This window comes from Pogonomyrmex barbatus, unplaced genomic scaffold (assembly GCF_055798465.1).
Source record: "Pogonomyrmex barbatus isolate J1 unplaced genomic scaffold, ASM5579846v1 scaffold1, whole genome shotgun sequence".
Taxonomy (NCBI): Eukaryota; Metazoa; Arthropoda; class Insecta; order Hymenoptera; family Formicidae; genus Pogonomyrmex; species Pogonomyrmex barbatus.
Window position 1 is genome coordinate 25,399,435 of NW_028297098.1, and position 21,901 is coordinate 25,421,335.

The 21,901-nt window shown below is 39.1% G+C and overlaps 1 protein-coding gene and 1 long non-coding RNA gene across 3 annotated transcripts in view; one reads left to right on the forward strand and one right to left on the reverse strand.

Annotated features, from left to right (window-relative positions):
- LOC105427535 (phospholipid-transporting ATPase VD) overlaps nt 1-21,901 on the forward strand; it is a 25,284-nt gene continuing 3,383 nt past the window's right edge. The window contains exons 1-13 of one of the 2 annotated variants that reach the window (XM_089071275.1): nt 3-159; nt 380-543; nt 6,743-7,405; nt 8,289-8,468; nt 8,562-8,822; nt 16,854-17,129; nt 17,423-17,591; nt 18,119-18,472; nt 19,572-19,867; nt 20,054-20,215; nt 20,287-20,566; nt 20,656-21,088; nt 21,443-21,840. In XM_089071275.1, coding sequence (XP_088927401.1) covers nt 6,753-7,405; nt 8,289-8,468; nt 8,562-8,822; nt 16,854-17,129; nt 17,423-17,591; nt 18,119-18,472; nt 19,572-19,867; nt 20,054-20,215; nt 20,287-20,566; nt 20,656-21,088; nt 21,443-21,840 — 3,462 coding nt within the window. In that variant the 5' untranslated portion in view covers nt 3-159; nt 380-543; nt 6,743-6,752. Of the gene's footprint in view, nt 160-379; nt 544-6,742; nt 7,406-8,288; nt 8,469-8,561; nt 8,823-16,853; nt 17,130-17,422; nt 17,592-18,118; nt 18,473-19,571; nt 19,868-20,053; nt 20,216-20,286; nt 20,567-20,655; nt 21,089-21,442; nt 21,841-21,901 lie in introns of both variants that reach the window. The other variant, XM_089071268.1, reaches the window with a different exon arrangement.
- LOC148938298 (uncharacterized) overlaps nt 15,890-21,901 on the reverse strand; it is a 21,318-nt gene continuing 15,306 nt past the window's right edge. The window contains exon 2 of the long non-coding RNA XR_016138044.1: nt 15,890-17,116. This is a non-coding gene — a long non-coding RNA (uncharacterized LOC148938298). The remainder of the gene's footprint in view (nt 17,117-21,901) is intronic.

The window sequence follows — 21,901 nt, forward strand, 5'->3', positions numbered from 1 at the left end:
GCTGGTTGGTGCGGACGTCAGTACGTGCACAACGATAGGGTGGAATAGGTGCTTTCGTCGGTCATCCGGGCCGTCGAACTTAACGGAGCGACGTCTGACGCGATCGCGCTTATCAGTCGCGGCAAATTGGCCGCGATAACGCGCCCGCGAAACGTCGAGGTGAGTTCGCTGATACGCGAATTTTGAAAATTACTAAAAGAGAAGAGAAGAAAAAAACGAGAGAGAGAGAAAGAGAGAGAGAGAGAGTGTGTGCGTGCGTATGTGTGCATGTAGAGAGGAAAAAAAATAATCCCACGCGTATCCGATCGCGTTCGTAAGTCGTGCCTCCACGGAGAGAAGATCTGCGCGTATGCGGAATCGATTTTTTTTTTTTTGCCAGGTGTTTGTCGTCCGCGTATGTGATTCATTCCTCTCGCCGCGGACTTTCCCCGACGGGCGCGCGGAGAGATGCGAGAGTGTCGAGGTGGCTCCGAATGAATTCGGAGCAAGACGTCATCGGCTTTCAACGGGGCCACGTGGACCACGTCGGGAGCCAGGCAAAATGTGAGCTCTCTCTCTCTCTCTCTCTCTCTCTCTCTCTCTCTCTCTCTCTCCCTTCCTTCCCTCTCTCTTTGTCTCTTTTCTTTTTAACCCTTCCGCGCGTTACGCGGCCGATCGCGCGCGCAAGCGCGCGCGCGCGCACAAACTTTTCCCTCTTTTCCTTCTACGACGTCTTTCACGGGAAAGTCAGCCGTGCTATGGGGCCGCTGGTTTCCGATCATTTTCCCCGCGAGCGAGATCGCACGATTTTACCACGTGAGAGTGGGAAACAGGTGGGACCACGTCGATTTCGGAAAGATCGCGATCGACGATCAAGCGCGCTCGCGCCCGGTTTTTGAGTCGCGAGTCGCGACAAGCTAGGAGTGAAAGGTTTCCAGTGAGAATTAGTGATGGATCTAGCTGGGATTACGTTTAGATAATTAGCCTTTGTAATAGACGGCAAGGATATTCCGAGGAAGACACGGCGTAATTTGAAGTGATTCCGGACCCCGGTCTATTCCCTTTAAATCTCATGGAATTTAAACGAAGTCGCGGCGGGATTGGTCGGACTGAAAAGGCAAACGCGGCAGGGAAAAGCTTAGCAGTTTGCAGCGTCGTAAAGTAACGGTTAATTCGCCTGAATGCAATCGCGTAAAATTGCCTGTCGGCTCTCTTAGCAGGACGGCATTCTTTCGCGTAAATTGACTCGACTGCTGATCGGGGCTGATTCCACGCTATGTGCCAATCGATCCCTAAAATATCTCCCGACAGTTTTGCGAATAGCTATATAATGCCAAGCGCAAATATAACGTAACGTTATTCATAGTGCCTGACAAATGAAATGAAGAATTATCTAGGATTGTCAGCAGTCAGGGAAAACCGCGGGAGAACTCAGGGGATTAAAATATAGTCCGGGAAAAGAGAATTAAGAAATTTCTTAATTTAACATAAAATTAAATTAATATCAATTCTAAATTTAAACTTTACATCTTTGAAAATTAAAATTTTTTAAATTATTTAAAGAAATATTGTAAATATTTTTTATGATTTTTCAGTTTTGCAGTGAGCGATTTATAAAAAGTCATTAGCAGATATAATCAAAAGTTTCTTTTATTTTATCATTTTCCATTTATTTCCTATATTTGTAGTTAGTAAAAATTTTAATACCCCTTTTTTATTTTGTTAAGTGCTTCTTTAACACTTCAGGGAATTCTTCTAAAAAGGGGTGTAGAGACGAAATAAGTAGGAAAAATCAGAATATTTTTTTTCTGTTTCACGTTAACAGTATTGTTATCGTCAATAAAAAATACGACAAAATAATATGTAATTAAAAAAATAGTACACATATCCGGAAAGAATGATTTTCTTTGAAGTTTCTAAAAATTTGACCAGATACAGATCTGAAAATAATTTTGTCGATCCATCCAAGTGATTACGTAGGGTCTCCAAATTGACTGCTAGAATATCAAAAATTTTTTCATCACGTTTAAACTACATCGTACAACTTTGATTATCCAACAAAATTATTTTCAGATCTGTATCTGGTCAAACTTTAGATACTTAAGCAAAATCTTATCATATATTATGATAAATACAGATTCTTCTCCAGTTTCGTGCCACCAGAGAACATTCATTTAACTCTGCATCCTATTTTATAACATTTGCCTCGCGTAAAAATGTCGGTTTTATTATTTCCCAAGAGAGAGAGACGCCTCGTCGATTTATTTCGCTGACAGGACGTAATAATACATGCGAGTAATGTTACATAGTTTCGCCCGAAAAAAAAAAAGGATCGATTATGTACTCCAGTAAGATTCCAGCAAATTTCATGTTGCGTGTACACGTTTCGGAGATCGTATTAGCATGCTTATCGCATACGCTCGTTATCAGTCGACTGATTGAAACGAATGTCGAAGAAAATTGCGATATTACCTGGAACTACGATGTTATTGAACACTAAATTAAAAAATATCTTTAGCTTTACATACGAACGTTCGTTCAAGTTTAATAAACAGCGTAAGGGAGTGTTGCATTATTGACGATTAACTATCGGCTATTAAGACTGTTCGGGAATTGTTAATGTCATTTAGACAGGTCCGAAGGTTATATAATTTGAGTTTCCAGTATTTCCCTCACGTACGTAATCGAGTAAACACATTAAGTCCAACGAAAATTTCAATAAAATACGTTACTACCGCACGCTATGGGATATGTCTTAGGGATCCCATCTGGTTTCCGTTATGTATTTTATCCAGAGGAAAAGACGGGAAGAGAGAGAAAGAGATTTTGCTACACGTGTTGCGTTTATTTCAATGTCGATCAAAAAAGTCACTCTTCCGTTTAACCGAGGAGAGATGACTTGATAAATCTCTTCGTATTATCACGTTAAATATCTGGATATCAAAGTCGCAAAAAAAATAAACTCGTGAGTAGGATTAAAGATCTCTGATCTTTAATTTTAGATCTCTCTTCGGAACGATCTTGTCAACTTCCGTTCTTTTAATATTCTTGGATAACCGATGTTATTTTTCTGAGAAAATGACCTTTTGAAGTTTCTTCTTCGAAAACACGTATCTTCAAACGAAATTTAGATTATCCAAAAAAAAAAAAACCTCGATTATTAATACATTTTCAAAAGCAAGATTATTTGGATTGTCAAAAAAAAAAAGCAACTCGGCCATCTTTACGCGAGAAAATTTAAATGCTGCGGAGAATCTTGATCGACATATACATAGACAATGGATGTATTGTTTAAGATAATTGGTAGTCATTCACGCGGTAATTAATCTCGATTTCGAAATTAATCTCGAATAATCCTCGGTGATCGATAGGCGATACCGCAATTCTCTATTCGCTCCGATCATCATGATGACAACAAACGGCGCATAAAGCGTGATTAAAGGAGGCGGTAACGCGAGTAAACGGGTGACCCAATTTAATAGCCGCTCGATTTTTTTCTACCCTTGATGCTCTTCGTTTACATTCGGCCGATAGCGATTTGCGCGCACAGAAGAGAAGAAGGGTGCTGCCCGCGCCCATCGATCGTCCACCGGAATCTCGTTCATCGCACTGCACGCACATGCGATCGCGCGATTGCGTGCATTAGCGCATGCACGCGTGAACGCACGAGGGAACGACAATCCGTGACACGCATCTCCTTCCCCCCCTCCCCCCCTCCCTCCCTCCTCGCCTTTCTTCGAACTTGAATTAGACATTACATGAGCGCGATTTAAAGCTCCCCGGTGAACACAATAAAAGTAATGGAAGTTGGATGCCAAAGGACGAAAAAAAAATCAAATTTACCTGAAATATATCTCCAGATGTATTTGTAAGATTACGTTGTAATCTCATTAATCGTGAAAAAAATTCTGAGCTTTAAGTATTATATTGCGTTGCGATAATATCGTTACACGGCGCTTTTGTATAGCACTGCTTTTGTACACGGAAAGAATGGGTCTGCTGGAAAATGGCATTTCATCGGATACAGATCTAAAAATCAATTTGTTCAAAATAATTATGTAGGACGCTTAAGCATGACGATAATGTTGCAAGAGTATTTGATATTCTAATGTAATCAATTTGAAAGGCCTACTAATTATTTTAATGGCCCAGGAAAATTATTCTCAGATCTATATCTGGCCAAACTTTTAGATACTTCAGCAAAATCATTCTCTTCGTGTAGAGGATTTTTCCTCTACACGAAAAGAATGATTTTGAATGACGGTACCCGTTTGAGCTTGGAAGATAGATGGTCGAGATAAAGATCGGAGACTGGTGGGAAATAGTTCAAGAGAACGGAGTAAACGATGTCTCTATCAATCGAAGCCAGCTCGATCTATATTTCTACATATCTATAAGCTCATCAAGCGCATTAATCTGAACGCTGTTCTCGTGTCGTGCTGCAGTTGTTCAATACCGATGTTCGAGGTCTTTAACGTCAATAAGAAATCAGGGAGAATGACGGAGCCTATTCTTTGTGTTAAAATCGCGAAATCGATCGCTTATCGAGCGCTATCGACGGCAAATCGTCGGAATCATTAGCAAATACATCGGGTGAAGGATACATCTTTACATTGGACGCGCAAATGAACGATAAGCGTTCATCGGCGATGTTCCTCTTCATATACGGGGTGTGATTGTATTATTGGATATAATTTCACTTCCTTTTCGGCGAATACTCGAATACGCAAATCTCGAATCTACCTTTCGAAGTGGATGCTATACCTCGATGATTTTTGAGTGGGAGGCTATTAAGATTAATCTCCGAGTGCCGTACCAGTTACGAAACGGAATCTAAAAATAACGCGATATTTCGGAGAGCGCTCTAAGTTTCTGCATCTTGCAAACTTTGTAAGGTTTTTCTCTCGGCTAATGCACTCGCTGCGCTTTTTATTTACAAATATGGTTTACTTTGGTTATCTCTACAGGATATCCGATATGCATTCTTTACACGTATGACGTTTTCCATGACCCGCGCTGCTCGAGAGAGATCCGGTGTCTTTCGTCGTCCGAGTAAGAGTTACAAAATTATGCCGAAACCATAAATCTTGATAATAAATTCCGGATTTCGATAAAATAGGATTTTAAGTCTGATTTTACGCTTGTTTTCGATCATGCTGCTGGGTTCTCGTGTCACGGAATTTATCATTTATCTGGAAATTACCAAATATTGTCGCATCACATTACTAATAAAACAGACAGGAATCGATGAATAATAAGTATAATGTATAAACCAATAGATTGTACAGAAATATCTGCTCGATAAGATCGATTTGATTAAATAATTATTAATACAGGTTCGACGAACGTGCAGCATGTGATTTGTGACATCTGATTATGATATATGAGGGCTGTGATGTAATTCTGAGCAAACGTTACAATGTGCCAATTTTCCACATTTAGTTTTAATATCAACGGATATCAACGTTCTTAAAGGTTCGCGCCGATAGAGAGCTTAGATAAAATTTCGTTATCATTCTTGTATTAATTCCGATATTTGCCGATATCAGCGTCATCTAAAACTCCTCCGCTACAATGGTATAAAATATACAAAGTAAATTAACATACTAATATATAAGAATTAAAATATTAAAAATTATTTTATTCGATGTTTATATTTTGACATTTGACACTTTGACGTTTTAACATTTTTGTATTTTTAATTTATCCAAGTGTCCGTTTTTTTTCAATTCGAGGAAACACACGCCGCGAAATAATTGCGATACGAAACTGCACGATTGCGTCAAACACGATTCGCGATTATATTTGCGTTTTCTGTTTGGAAGGAACACGCGGCGATGCACGTACGATTGTTATTCCGGATACGTATAAGCGCGAATGATTCGTCAGTCGTGGGAATAAGCAAACTCCCGTGAGGAATAATACGAACGTATGGACTTCGAGCCGAACAGTTGCGCTGAAAAATACCACGTACCATTGGAGCGAGGACACGAAGACGAGTTATCTTTCTAGTACCATCGAAGATTGAATACCTGCTATCGTATTGATTCTGATTACAATACATTTTCACCTATAGTCGCGGAGAAAGATGTGGCAGAATATTACATCGTGGGCTAGACCGTAAATCGATTACCAGCTGTGATAATCCTTCACATGACAATCTCTCGTATGACATTTTATTTAACGATGTCAATGATACGCCACTATTTTATCATTAATGTGTCAACTATACTTTGTGTTAGTATTTCGATACCAAAGTCCAGAAAATGCAAGTTCAAATGCAAGTTTTTAAATATTCCCAGATTTTAAGAACTTTAATTTCGAAAAATGTTCGTGAAAAATATATATGCTTTGAGAAATTTAATGAATTCGTAACGATTATATTTTTCCTTCAAAAACTATATAAAATGCAAAATATGCGAAAAATTCTTGGCATTATCTACAGCTTATCTGTGAATTCATTATAAAATTGTTCATTTCTATTCTAGACTTTCATTGCGTTTTTTTACTTAAAATGAAATAATTCCGATCGAAATCCGAACGGTTTCGTAATTATTACGAAAAACCCTTTCCCTTTTTTTTATTCGCCAAGAATAAAACACACATTTTCCATAAAATATAAATTAAATTCAAAGCATGTATCATTGCTGAAAATCTGCTCAGGAGAGTCAACCGGTTCTCGCTATACCTTGCAGATATTTGCTCTGCACTTGTCTCACACGGCCTATGAATATTTTTTTTCCGCATCGCGGTATGTACGCAGATGTGCCAGCATGTCCGAGGACGACGCGCAGGAAGCAGCCAGCGAGGAGATCGAGAGACAGGGATCCCTCTACGTGTTCCCGAATGCAAGCCGTCCGAGCTGCACGACTTCGTCGTCGTCGTCGTCGATCTCGACGGCGCCTCTCCAGCCGCCGCCTCCGCTGTCGTTCCTTCACGATGGCACGAGCACGGCGAGCACGGCGAGCACGGCGATGACGACCAGCGTTACCACGACGGTGACGAGCACGTCGACGAAAAACAGCAACGGCGACGAGGACGAGGACGCCGTAGAGGAGGTCACCTCGCCGGCCAGGAGGAAACCCTTTCCGAGGACGCACGCGAGATCGGCGAGCCACGGTGGTGTCCTGGCGGATTGCACGACCGGATGGCAGACCTACGGATCATTCCTGGGCCGGCCGTTGACGGCGGTGGGAAGCGCCACGTCCGCTGGCCGACCGTCGGCGTTGAAAAAGCCGGGTCACCAGAGAGCCTTCAGTCAGGGTCAGGTGGCGGACGTGACGCAGGGCCAATCGGCTGTAACGGGACATCACCGTGTCGGCTCCAGAACGGACTTCATCCTGCCGCCAGGCCACAGGGAAGACGGCAGACCGCCCACTGCCGGCAGAATGCCTTCTTTTCGCGGCCATTCCCGTCAGGCGTCCAGGTACGAAGCGCGTACGAGAGCACGCGATTTATTATTGCCCCGAGTTGATAAAGCACGATCGAGTAACGGAATAATACTAACAATAGATAAATAGAAATCTACGAGGCAGATGTTACACTTACACGCAAAATCCAAAGATAAGCTCTGTATTCAGCCGATATGTTTTTTTTTTTTTTTTTTTTTTTGATAAAAAATTGAAAGAAATTTAATCGTTGGTAATCAAAGTAAAGTTTTAAAAGTCTTTGAGAATCTTTTATATTTAGAATTATAAATTAAAAGAGAGATAATAAAAGATTTTATTCATCAGTTTGATATAATATAAAAATACATATAGAAATATTTGAAGAATCAGGCAATAAAGAAAAAAATATGATTTCTCTGAAAAAAAGTTTTGCTAAAGTATATAAAAATGTCACCAGATATAGATATCTAAAAATAATCTTCTTGGGAATAATATTAAAAGCTTTGACAATATCATCATACGTAACAGCTCTTCAGCAAAATCGTTTTTTCCGTAAATACAAATTGCATGCAATCTTACGCTGCATGATCATTAAAAATATATTGAGAGATAATTTGCATTTTTCATCAGCAATAATTAATCTATAATAGTATCGACCGTTTAACTTTTAAAGAACGATCTCAGAATCTTTTTTTTTGAAACCATCAAAATTTTGCTCCGAAAAAGATAAGTTTAATATATAATAGGATATAAAATATGACATTAATTCGAGACATTAACACTAATTCTCGCAAGACTGATAAAATTTTACAAATTCAATGAACGGCACTTTTTGCACAATAAAATGCGATTTTTCTTTCGGAATATACTTTTTGCACAAGAGGCAAGACTTTAAACGCAGACTGTCGTGACTGTTTGCAGATCGGAGTCTATCTATACGATAAGACGTAGCGTCGCGCCTCCCTGGTGGAGGAGACTATGGGCTCATTGTTTCGGTCCGCTGCCGGAGGAGCCCCGTTTAAGGACAATAGTGCCGAATCACTTAGTTCCCCCGAAGACTCCGAAAAGACAGCATCCCAATGGAGACAGGGTGGACAACAGGTGAGAGAAGCAAGAATCATTTGCCCCGATTTACGACGATCGATTATTTCGCTCTTCCCCTTGCACGCTTCCCCTCTCACGTTTCTTCTTCAGGGTACGCACAACGAAGTACACGGCATTGAGCTTCCTACCTCGTAACCTGCTAGAGCAGTTCCACCGCGTGGCCAATCTGTACTTCATCTTCATCGTGCTGCTTAATTGGGTGCCGGCTATAAACGCCTTCGGCAAGGAGGTCGCCATGATCCCCGTGGTGTTTGTTTTGGGTGTCACGGCGCTTAAGGACTTCTTCGAAGATCGCCGGCGACTCGCCAGTGACCGACGTGTGAACAATTCCACCTGCCGCGTCTACGTTAGGTGAGTCGAACAAGCGAGTATAACATTTGCAGCCGTATATACGGCAAAGCCGTAGCGTACGGATCGTCTAAGTACGACCTGCCCTCCTTCTTCCCCTCTCGAAACTATCGTGGAAAAGCATATAGATATAACTCAAGTTTCACGAGTATCGTAAAAAGAGCTGATATAACATTACGCGTCTGCTGCGAATTATTTGAAAAGTTCGATAAGAGATGTTAACGTCGAACGTGCGATGAAATGCGTGGAAACAATAATGTGTCTATTACGTGTCTGTTATAGGAAAAATTTGCACGGAAACAGCACTTTTGTTAAAGCATATACAATTTTGGCTAGATATAGAAAATAAATGTGTTGTATCATCAAAACGATTATGTACGACACTCAAACTAGTTGCTGTTAAAAATTTTTCTACATTATCACGCTTAAGTGTTTTACATAATTATTTTAACGGTTCAACGAAATTATTTTCAAATCTGTGTCTAGTCAAAATTTTTAGGTACTTTAGCAAAATATTCTTTCCATGTATAGATGTGATTTAGAAAATTTTTATAAATATGATTTAATAAATATTTTAAATGAAAAATCTGAATTGTAGCAGGATTAATGTTTAGCAGGATAAAAAAAATAATTTCTTCCGCAACATTGTTTAGAAAATTTGAAATTATTTTTTATGGTGCTCTGTGGAAACACTATAAATAATTCTTTATATCATGTAAAAATTCTTATCTTCTTTTCTCTATTCTTATATCTAAAAATTATATTTAAATTGCACTTTCTGTCTAATTATTGCGAGTAATTCTCAAAGTAAAATCCGAAGAGTGAAGTAATAATAAGTAAATCCGTAGGCTCCAGCTCTACTATCGCATTATGCACGGAGAAGCTTCGTTGAATGAAAAGTTGAACAGGGACGTTTAATTTTTCAATCGGTATCGGCCTTGCTCGTTTATCCTTGCTCGTGTTGCCGCGCGAGTCATTCCGTCGCTTCAGTTAGAATCCTTGCGGCAACGGAATCCGATAGATCGATTCCAATAAAACCGACAATTCCAGATATGTAGGTCATGTACATGCGAGCTCGCGCGCACCAGCGAGCGAGCGAGCGAGCGAGCGAACGGTCGGCCGGCGGTTGCATTGCGGTCGAACATGGTTAAAGAAAGTGTCCCGTACCGTTCTTTTTCCGCGAGACCGCTCCGCCTGTCGCACAATATGTCGTTCTAATATGTCGTTCGCGTCAACATTGTTTACGTTTAATGCCGATCGACGTCGCCGCGCAGGTCGCGAGGTTGCGAAACCTGGCTGCAACGGGATCGCCATCCCTGGCGGGCGAACGGCACGCTTCGGATAACGCGCGTGTCGCGCGTTTGACAAGCGGTTAACGTTTGTCGCACGTCAAGTCGTTCGCCATTCGTCATTCGAATAGCCGCGCTCATTTTCGCGGCTCGCGCACGTCCGAAAAAAATTGTCCCGGCAAACGATCGCGTCACGAAAGCCGGAGGCTTTGCCGCACACGCGATCGAATCAGGGAGAATTCGTCGCGGCCGATACGCTTGCGCCGATAAACACCGTATGTACGCATGCCACGTGGGTTAGTTGCAGCGTAACGTGAGGATGGCCTGAGTACAGGCCATCCGAGAGGGGAACGAACGCCGAAATATCCGTCTCGTGACTTGCAACAATTTCGGAGGATGATAACTGGGTCTATTAACGCTAATTTGAATTCTCTCCTATTGAAATGAAGTCTCTGCGTTTTTCAGACTTGTAAAATGGGTAATTCAATCAAGGAATAATTGGGTGTAAAAATTATTATAGGATCTTCGTCTGGAACAACCTGGGAAATCTGGGGATTCTCAAGGAATTTATTTATGCCTTGAAAAATCAAAAAAATTCTTTGGGAATTTTATTAAAAATTAAGGAATTTTTTAAAATTGTGTTTTATAACATTTTGTTTTTATATTATAATTGGAAATTTACCGATTGAATTGTTAATAACAGTAGGACTACCTACTAGAATATACTGATTTTATGATTAATCCAATATTCAGTATTGAAGACGATTTCATGTTAGATATAATTTTGTTTAACAAGATGAATATTTATAAAAGTTGAATTTTCTATCAGTTATATATTATGTAATTATTTGTTGTAGCTTTCGAAAATAAAGTTTGAAAATTTTATGCAGTATAAAATATTTATTTTTTTAAGTTCCTTAGTTTCAAAATTTTTCAAATTTAGATATAGAAATTTTAATGATACTTAATTTTATTTTATAAATTATAAATTTTTATAAATGGAAAATATTAAAGATTTTGCATTATAAATATTTAATGCATTATAAAATACATGTAAAAATACTTTCATTTTACTTAGAATTTTTAACAAATTGCTTTACAAATTAGAGAATTCTTAGGAGATTTTTTTTTGTCAGGTTTGAGTAAACATCCTTTATACGATCATTTTGATTATTTACAAAGATTAGTGGTGTACATATTTTTATCCATTTACATCAAGTTTGTTTTGATTTATGTAGATAGAGAAAAATTGAGATATTCGTAAAACATCGAGAAAAAAATAATTTCTTCATAGTTAAAGTAACATTCTTAATTTACGTTCTGTCCGTGATTTCATGTAAAAATTAGCAATGAGTTTCCTCGTATAATTATGCTCAATTGCAATTACAAGTTGGTCTGCCTAATCGTATTTGTTTCGATCGTTCATGCGAACGTGGGCAGTTTCGCGATCGTCACGAACCCTCGTTCATAATGCAACATAATCGGAAAATTGATCGATGACCTGGCAATTCCGATACGACGTCTTCCAACAAAGATTTCGTCGGTCGACCTTGCCCTTCGACGTGTCCTCCTCGCGTCATACACGTCGATTTCCTTTCAATATGAATTCGTATTCCCGATCACAGCTCGCGATACGATATCGCTTTTATAATTTGTACGATGGTCTTGATTTCGGCATGCAAACCGACATCGAGATATGATAAAAAAAATATCGTTAATATATCACCTTATCGTATGACAATGAGATAAAATATTTATGCGTTTACGCGTTTTTAAGAGAAAGTGTTCCGATCTACATATATCCGGCGTGATTATTACATGGATCTCTGCAGGCGCGACGTGTTACTTTGCCGATGCATTTGCGTGTTCTCTATCAAAGGAACGATCGATTCAAAAATTACGTTGGCGGCTGTTCGGCGACGGCGATTCTTCGAGTCGTGACTACACGCGCCTGCTAATCGTTCAACTCTATCGTTTCTGAACGTAACGTATCCGCATAATAGTGCGAACAACTTCGTTCTCGCTTTCTCTCTCTCTCTCTCTCTCTCTCTCTCTCTCTCTCTCTCTCTCTCTCTGCCCGTCTCTCTTTCCCTCCTGCACTCACGGCCAGGTCGATTCTAATCCGTCTCGTGCACCGAAGGCCTTGACATTCGTATTTATTGCCATTACCCCTTTTTATCTCGTCTCACGACGAGTGCCATGCAATCTGTCGATTCCGCTTGTTAGACTATCGGCGACATTTTTTTTTATTGCAATTATGTGCCTCATCTTTCACGCCCTCGACAGTAATATACCATATTTTTCGGAAATGCTTACGCATATATACATATATGTGTACAACTTGAATCGGAAATTATAGTTTTCTTAACTCGCGAAATCAAATCTATTCTATTTTTTTTCGTTAATAACCGATTTAAATAATTTGCCATTTAATATAAAATTTCTCTCTCCATTCGCATGATTTGTTCAATGAAACTTTTAACAATGATTGTATAATAATTTATTACATAATTTACTACATAATTGTTATTTAATCTATATCTCTGTTTAATTCAACTCTTGATTTAGTTACTTGTTTCTCTATATGATTGGCTTCAAACCTCTGAAAATGAACTATTCTATTCCATAAATCCAAATATCCACAAATCAAGGGACGTAATAAGGTTTCCGTATTCTATTTCAACTTCATTAAGATTTTATTTTTAATTTGATAACAAAAATTGATAATGAAATACTCTCTCTCATGTCCACTTCTGCGAATGTAGATTAATTTTAATTGCGATTTAATTTATCTTTTATTTTCTTTTAATTTTAAGAATTTAAATGTAAAAAGGTAAATAAGGAAAGGAAACAAAGAAAAAAGGAAAAGAAAATAATAAATTAAATTGAATTTAATCTACATTGATAGACATAAACACGTGGAAAGAACAGTTTTGCTGGATATAGATTTGAAGAATAATTTTGTTGGGCCATCAAAATAATTATCTAGATATGTAAATTGATTAATAGGATATAAATACAAATTTTGCAATATTAAATACATAATAATTTTTATAGCCCAACAAAATTATTTTTTCAGATCTGTATCTAATCAAATTTTTTTTCCTACAAGAAAACTGTTCTTCCGTGTATGACTCCCTTCGACTTATGATCGTTCAATTAAATTTATCACGATTTAGCAAGAATGGCTTAAAATACTATTCCACGAACGGATCACCAGAGAATAAATAAAAAGAGATGAAAATTTCTCCGGCTATATCGGGACAAATGTTGCAAGCATTGAATGCGAGCCGCTAATCATCGCACATGCCTCGCCTATTTGACATCGATTGTGCGAAATGTACAACTATTGACCTTCGCTGATAGTTTCATCGGCATAACAGACGCTGAGTATGCCATCACGTTGGAACTTCTCCTAAATCCGAAGCCGTAGGACCGCCTACTCAACATCCCACTTTAGAAGCCTTCCTCCCCGAGAATTATTGTCGAAACCAATATATATATCCGACATATCCGACCGATATACCCCAATATATATTTCGTAACATAAACAACTCTGGAATATCATCCGACATAGTGATCATGTTCTCCCGGCCGTTCTATTTGCGTATTGTTACCACACAGTTGCGTGCAGGATTTCGGTCGAATCTGAGACAAGTCTGGTTAAAATCGAGGCGAAAAGGCATTGTATTCGACCCTTTTTTTTTCCTTTTGTAAAGCTTTCGGAGCTTGCCGTTAAACCGGCGAATGATGTCATTGGTTACGTCATTACGAGAGAGTATCGCGATGCGGGTGTGAACATATGTACGTAGTGCGTATATGTTTGCATCTTAGCTATCGCTTCTCTGAAATGCGCTCGAGGTCCTGAAATATCGATGAGTGACAAGCAAATCCGTATATAGACGTGATTTCGTCAGATATTCCGGACTTGAATGCAGCCATTCGGCGGAAAGGAGATAATTATAAATGTTTGAACAACGCGTTTTAACTGCAAATATAATCTCTTCCGCTCTCCAGCGCGTGAAACAGGATGAAAGATTTATCATAACTTCTTTCATTAAGCTGGAGTGAATTTTTTTTTAATTTATTCATAAATATTAATAGTTTGTCATTTGTTTTAATTTAATAAATTTTAGACTTATCAAAACATACGTTCATAGCTTTTAGCCAATTTAAAAAATTGTAATTTAATAATATTTTTTTAATTTGGAAAACATCTTGCAAAAAAAATAGTTACGTGTAAATATAAAAGATTTGTAACAAAATTGTTTCCATATAAAAATTAAATTTAAAAAAATTACAATTGTTATAGATAGATGTAAGAAATCTCGTATCACACTGATTACCTCATGATCATTTAAAATCATAATCGTACTCGAAAGTCGAGTAACAACAATATTAAGAGAACGGCAAGATGCTAAATTGACACACTTAAAGTTTTTCCGTCAGGAAATTCTGCGAATTTTTTGATAAGAATGAAATATGTAATATTGCTAAGTCCTTGAGTGACTCGTTATCACTTGTAATTCTGGCGCGGTTAAAAGTTGTTATCCTGAAATTATTCTGCGGGCAGCGATAACAAACGCGGTGCCACCATACGTGATGCGTACAATTGACAGAATACGTACAACTGGAAAAAAATATATATGTATAATCCGGGAAAATCGGCAAATTTATTTTAGGAATTGCTAAATACGGCAAATTACAATTACGGCGAATTAATCGCTCCGCTTGAATATCCTGAGAAACGCAGTTATGTCGCTTACGTAACACACGGCATCGTGCAGAAAAACCTGTTATGTATTTTATCAGCCTGTTACGCCGGATGAACATGGTTTTTGCATGGTTTTGGCATTGTCATATATCCGCGGACGAATTACATGGAATCAGAAATTAGATTTCTAGCTCGCCATTTCTACATCGCGTATATAGCGATGATTATAACATCAGACAGACGTTGCGTATGTAATGACATAATTAGCTCATTCGCGCCACGAATGCCCACGTCGTTCTCTCGCGAGGCACAAATCCATGACAAAAAGGAAACACCGTTTAATCGTGACACCGATACGATACGCGATATGCGTAAGACGTTCATTTACAATAATTTACGTCATACTCGACAAAAGAGCAAAAGAGCGAGAGCGAGAATGACGGGAGTCTCTCTCTTTCTTCCCATTATCCTCCAAGGCGGAAGAATTTGCATTATTTAGTCTTGTCTAATGTCACACGACCTTGCGAAGACGAGCGATATTCTCTCGAAAGAAATTCCGTTCGCCATCGCGAATTCATCGCGTTTGAAAACGTCGGAAACGATTTGTCCTCTTCAAGAATCTCGCCTCGCGGCGAGGACCGACAGGCTCTCGAAGGTCATCTTTCCGATGATCGTCCCGTCGTCGTCTCAATTTCGTTCCGATCAAGCGAGAATGGCGTTCAAGGTCGCCCAACCTTGGGCATCATTCCCTCCGTGTGTTTCAATTAAGGAAATACCGTAACCAGCCGTTTCGTCACACCGAGAGCGTACTCGAGAAAGAGATGAATCTATCTTTTGAACACTCGAATTAGTCATGCAAGGTCGCCCCTAAGCCTATCCGTCGCCGACAAGAAACTCGGAGAATAATAGGAAATTATATTTTCACGAGGTTTTTTCGTAATTTGGTTTCGTTTCGCGTATCAATATTTCGTGTATTAATCCTTAGTTATTTAAGATATATATAGAAAGTCGGTTGAAGTCTAACACAATTCATAGACAATTCATGGTTTAATATTCGATATGTTCAATTAAATCAAGAGAAAGGTCAACAAAGAATTTTTTATTAACTTTTTAATCTTCCGTATTGTTCGTTATTCACGATGATATCAAACAGATCAATTTTCCGTTTCGGTCGATGTGTAAATAATAATTACTTATTGCTAAATGAATTGCATGTCTCACTAAGCAAACGAAGTTTGTTTCGATCTTAACAACATTTGCGTTCGAAGCTGCAATGTTCATTTTTGCGGTGACGACAGCAGCGTAGCCTTACGAATTTTCTTATGCGATACGAGGATTTGTCGATTGCTTTCGTCAAATAAGATCTTGTGTATAACTTCACTCGTCGAATTTAATTCCGTCTCGTGCAAAAAAATAGATAATTTTTATTTTGTTCTAATAATGAGATAATAATATAAAAGAATTATTTGAAATAAATTATAATTAAAACGAAGAGATTAATAATCGTAATAATAGAATAATGAAAAAATAGTAATTATAATAACGAAACTAAAACCATTATTGTTATTATATATAATAAATATATATAAATTTTTTTATCTCACATGTAACAATATGTATAATAAAAAATAGATATCAAAATTGCTTGATCAGTTTAGTGAAAACTGGAGCATATTAATGAGACACGCGCAAATCCAGCATATTAAATGAAACAAACTGCGTTCTATTAGGGAAAATTTACAGTCTCTCTCTTAGTCATCGGGCGTACAATCAGATCTTTATTACGAAGTTGTGCCGCAAAATGTAATTTACGTAATAGCAAAGTGATGAAATTGAGAAGTATCACAGAGTAATTTATTTATTCGTATAAACTTAAACTTTTTAATTGTATTATTATTTAATTGCTCGTCGCAACGCTGCAGAATTAATCTTTCAGCGTTCTCCGACGCTAACGTTTAAAACTAACCGAGTAACGTTTAAAACTAACCGAGTCGCAGTTTCTTGACGAGATTTCTCGCGGTTTCGTTGTAGCGAGGGCGACAGATACGTGAAGGTGGCATGGAAGGATGTCAAGGTGGGTGACCTGGTTCACCTCTCGAATAACGAACTGGTACCGGCCGATCTCTTGCTTCTGCGAAGCAGTGATCCTCAGGGATTAGCTTACCTCGATACGTGCAACCTCGACGGCGAGTCGAACCTGAAGCAGCGCCAGGTGGTCAGGGGTTTTCTCGACCTGCAGGATACCTTCCAGCCTTCCAAGTTCCGATCGGTAGTCGAGGTCGATCAGCCAAGCACTAGAATATACAGGTAAATACTCAACAGTTATTTATTCTGACATGTATTAAAAAAAATATAAAAGCTATTTTACTTTTTCGCCAAATTTCCAAAAGGCCACTTTAAACAAGTCGTCGATTTCGATAAAACTAATCTGGCCGTTTTTAACACGTTTTATTGTTCGCTCTTTATAAGGGGAACCTTTGATTGGATGTTTTCGCGATTTATTTGACAAGTGCTAATTGCAAAACGCCGTTTATTACCATGATAACGTTTAAACGGAATTAATCAGATTATCAGAGTGATCCCATTGACGCGTCTGTTAGGTTTCATGGCGCCGTGGTGCACCCGAACGGCGGCAGGGTGCCCGTATCGACGGAAAATCTTTTACTCAGGGAATGCGTTTTAAAGAATACAGACTTTGTCGAGGGTATAGTCATATACGCCGGTCACGAGACCAAAGCGTTACTGAACAATGGTGGACCCCGATACAAGGTAAGCGCCAAAGGAAATGAATAATTCAACTGACAATAATCAAATGATTGAATAAATAATACACATAACAAACACTAAAAGTATCAAGCAATCTCATTTCTAATCATTTTTAAATGCTTTCAAATGCTTCCTTTTTTTCGTATTAAAGATACGATTTTGGAATATTCTGGAGCTTTACTCTTTTTGACCTGGTTCACCTCTCGAACAACGAACTGGTACCGGCCGATCTCATAAAAAATATTGAAGTTTGAAAATTTGGAAGTCTTATTTTCATTACCAGAAAAACTATATACTAAAATTACCAAGCAGTCTCTGATTATGAAGCAGTTTCTGATTATTTTTATTCCTTAAATTAATATCTTTTATCGTATTAATAATAAAATTTGGAAGTCTTATTTTCGTTATCAGAAAAAATTAATTGATTTAAAAAAACTGAAGATCCGATTAAAGATGAATCAACAAAAGTTTGAAATTCGCTTCTAGTATTAAAGAGATGTCTTTCTAAGATTTCAACGCACGCATTTTAGCGTTCCCGTCTGGAGAGGTACATGAACAGGGATGTGAAGTGGTGCGTGGTGATACTGGTGATTCTGTGCGTGATCGGCGCGTTTGGCTGCCGATTCTGGCTATCTGCGTACACAGGTTTGCCGGCGGTGCCGTTTCTGCCGGTGCTGCAGGAGCCCACTTACGAGAGCTTGCTGACCTTCCTGACATTCATCATAATATTCCAAGTGATGATACCGCTGAGCCTGTATGTGACGATCGAGATGGCCAAGGTGGGTCAGGTGTATCACATCGGTCACGATCCGGCCCTCCACGACACGGAAACCGGCCGTAAGGCGGAATGCCGCGCGCTGAATATCACGGAAGAATTAGGCCAAGTGAGTGCGGCAATTTATATTAAAGTGAATTTTGCACGGGGTAAATATTTCATATATACGATCGATATTATGAAAATTCTATTTTCTCTCTGGAGAAATAATATTGCGAATTATGAAGACAACTGTATATCCTAAAATTAACATTTCTCTCTTTTATATTTGATAAATGACAATCGATTTAATTATAATTATATTTCAAAAGTATAATCGTACTTTATAATTCTCAGCATTTTTTTTGCATTGTTTTCTTGAACATAAAAATTTTGTGGAGAAACATGCAATGTATGAGATAGATGAATTAATAAAGAAAAGCATAGAAAGCAAAAAATACTTTGAAAAATTAAATGTTTTTCGTTTTTAGAAATTGATGGAACATTTTATAAATTACTTAGAATTAAAAAATTAATAATAACAGTTAAAGACTCTGTGTAAAAATAAATCAAGAGTATAAACAATAGATTATTCGAGCCGAAGTTAGATGGCAAATATGTTAAATATATTTTAATAAATATTAATTATATTTTAATAAAAATTGATAAAAATTATTTTTAATTATTGGATAAGATGTAACCATACGAAAATAAGTCCAATGGAATGAAGACCAACCGTGAAATTTGACATGGATGGGAAACCATTCTCACATCCATGTCAAATTTCACGATAACAGCTCCTGAGATATTTTACTTTATATTGGTTGGTCTTCATTCCATCAGACATGTTTTTGTATGGTCACATCTGATCCAATCGTTAAAAACAATTTTATCAATTCAATTTTATTTAAGATGAATATTGTGACTCCTTTCTCATCTACTTTTATTTTATGTCTTGGACAACTGTAAAGCGCTTCGAATTTTTATTAACCAAATTTGACATGTATCAGGAATAATGTTTTATTTATTTTTATTTAATTTGTCTTTAATATAATTGTTTTCGAAGATGATTACATTGAAGATCGAAACGTTTGCGTTGCGGTAATGAATTTTTTAACGTTAATATTTATTAACATATATTTATAGTATTGTCATCTAGCTTCGGCTTAAATAGTCCGTTCTTTACACTCTTGACTTATTATTTAAAATATTATTATTGTGAATGACAGGTACAGTACGTTTTTTCCGATAAGACTGGTACCCTTACGGAAAACAAAATGCTATTTAGAAGATGCGTGGTAGGCGGCCAAGATTATTCGCACATGGGCGACAACGAGAATCTGCTTCCGTGTTCGCGACTTAAGGAGGATTTGCTCATAAGTACATTTCGACATCGCTTACAGGAGTTTCTTGTTGTCTTAGCCACGTGTAACACAGTTGTTGTAAATTCTCAACCGCATCACGATATTATGAACTCTAGCGGAGTCATCGAGGAACCGCAAAAGAATGGAACTGGTTCTATGAGGTTCGTATACGTTAGATCAATGACAAAATAAAGAGGGATAAAACAAAAATTCATTTTATTTTTAAAAGGAGGACAACTAATTATTAGTTAGACGTGTGTGATTATTGATCATATTTAATCTGGAGAAATTATATTAGTCACATTTCAAGTATTCCTTCACGAAATTAATACTGAGGTATTCGACAGAATAATGGAATCGGATGCGAGCTCATTTCCGACTGCGAATTCTCCACCGATACCGCTGTCTCCGAGCAATAGAGCTATCCGAACCTTATCTCCAGTATCACCTGTAATCAGTACGGTAAACACGTTTGACGACACTTCGAAATTCCCGTTTAAAATTTCCAGGTTGGTAACAACAATAAACACACGAAGATACGCGTGACATAAAGATATTTAACAAAGCGATGTCTTTGCAGACCAAAATTACTGAACGTAACAGCAATACCGAGTCTGGGGATCGGACTGGGGATGTTGGGGCGGAAATTTTCGCCAGATGGACCGAAAAGACGCAGTCCGGAAACAAAGAACGGAGACGAACTGCTGCAGAGTCCGGCGATCTACGAGGCGGAAAGCCCGGACGAATTGGCGCTGGTTCACGCGGCGCGCGCTTACGACGTCAAGCTGCTGAAGCGGACGCCTCGTAGCGCGATTGTATCCTTCCCGGACAAGTCGACGCTCGCGTTCGAGATACTTCACGTAGGTGGTTATGAGCATTGCAATTCATTCGGACGGATGTAAACGTGTTCACTCGAGTTCACGAGTTGTCGCTTCTTGAACGCTTGCAGGTATTGCCGTTTGACTCGAACAGGAAATGCATGTCAGTGCTGCTCAAGCATCCTCACACTGGCGAGATAGTTCTGTACAGCAAAGGCGCCGACACGACGATGCTTCCGGCACTCGCGTCGAGCGACGAGAACGCCGTCAGCTCGGCGAGTATACGACACTACTTGCAATCGTACGGACGTCAGGGTCTGCGCACGTTAGTGATGGCGAAGAGAACGCTGACGACACAGGAATACGAGATCTGGCGGGAGAAGCACAACGAGGTGGAGTTGGCGACGGAGAATCGCGAGCGTCGTATACGCGACTCATACGCGATGCTGGAATCGCACTTGACATTATTGGGTGCGACCGGTATCGAGGACAAGCTTCAGGCCGGTGTGCCCGAAACAATGGCCGCTCTGATCGCCGCCGGGATTGTCGTATGGGTTCTGACAGGTTCGTGAAGAATCGCTTGCTTTCTCATCGAGCGTGCGAAACAAACCATCGGTTTGACATCGGCACAACATTATTTTTAGTACGATCGTAGAGCTCATCGTAGAGATAGATCTACGAGGCGTTTCGCATTAAATCACAAATGAATTTCTTTAATTTCTGTAGCCAGCTATTTCCACTTATTATTACATAAATGCTGTTATGTAAAGACGATAGATAAAAAATGACGGAGGCAAGCGTATCGAAAGCCAATGAGAAGTAAATATCCCGTCGGAACCAGTCCGCGTTCTTGAACGTAATTAGCGCGCGTTAATGCGAGTCCCACGTCATACCATACGCTCGCGTTTTCCGTTTCAGGGGACAAGCCGGAGACCGCGGTGAACGTGGCGTACTCGGCACAACTCTTCTCGCCAGCCATGCAACTGCTACAGCTGCAGGCAAGATCGAAATCTGTGGCCGAGGCGCTCATACACGGCTATCTGGAAACAGCGCGCAAAGAGAACGTAAACGGTCATCCATCGCAGCCAACGGACATGATGGGCATCGCCGATCCTGCCGGCATGTACAACCGCGATTCCGCCGAGAGGGATGCGCACAGAATCGGCAGTCCGTGGCCACGGCAACGCGCCCTCGTCGTAGATGGCAAAACGTTAACCGTGATCCTAGACCCGCGATCGGGCCTCACCGGTCCGTTCCTCGAACTCACGAAAACTTGCTCCAGCGTCTTAGCCTGCCGCGCCACACCATTGCAAAAGGTAACGATGATCGACGAAATCAGATTAAAATAAATTGTAATTTGTAGCTGAGCGATGGAGG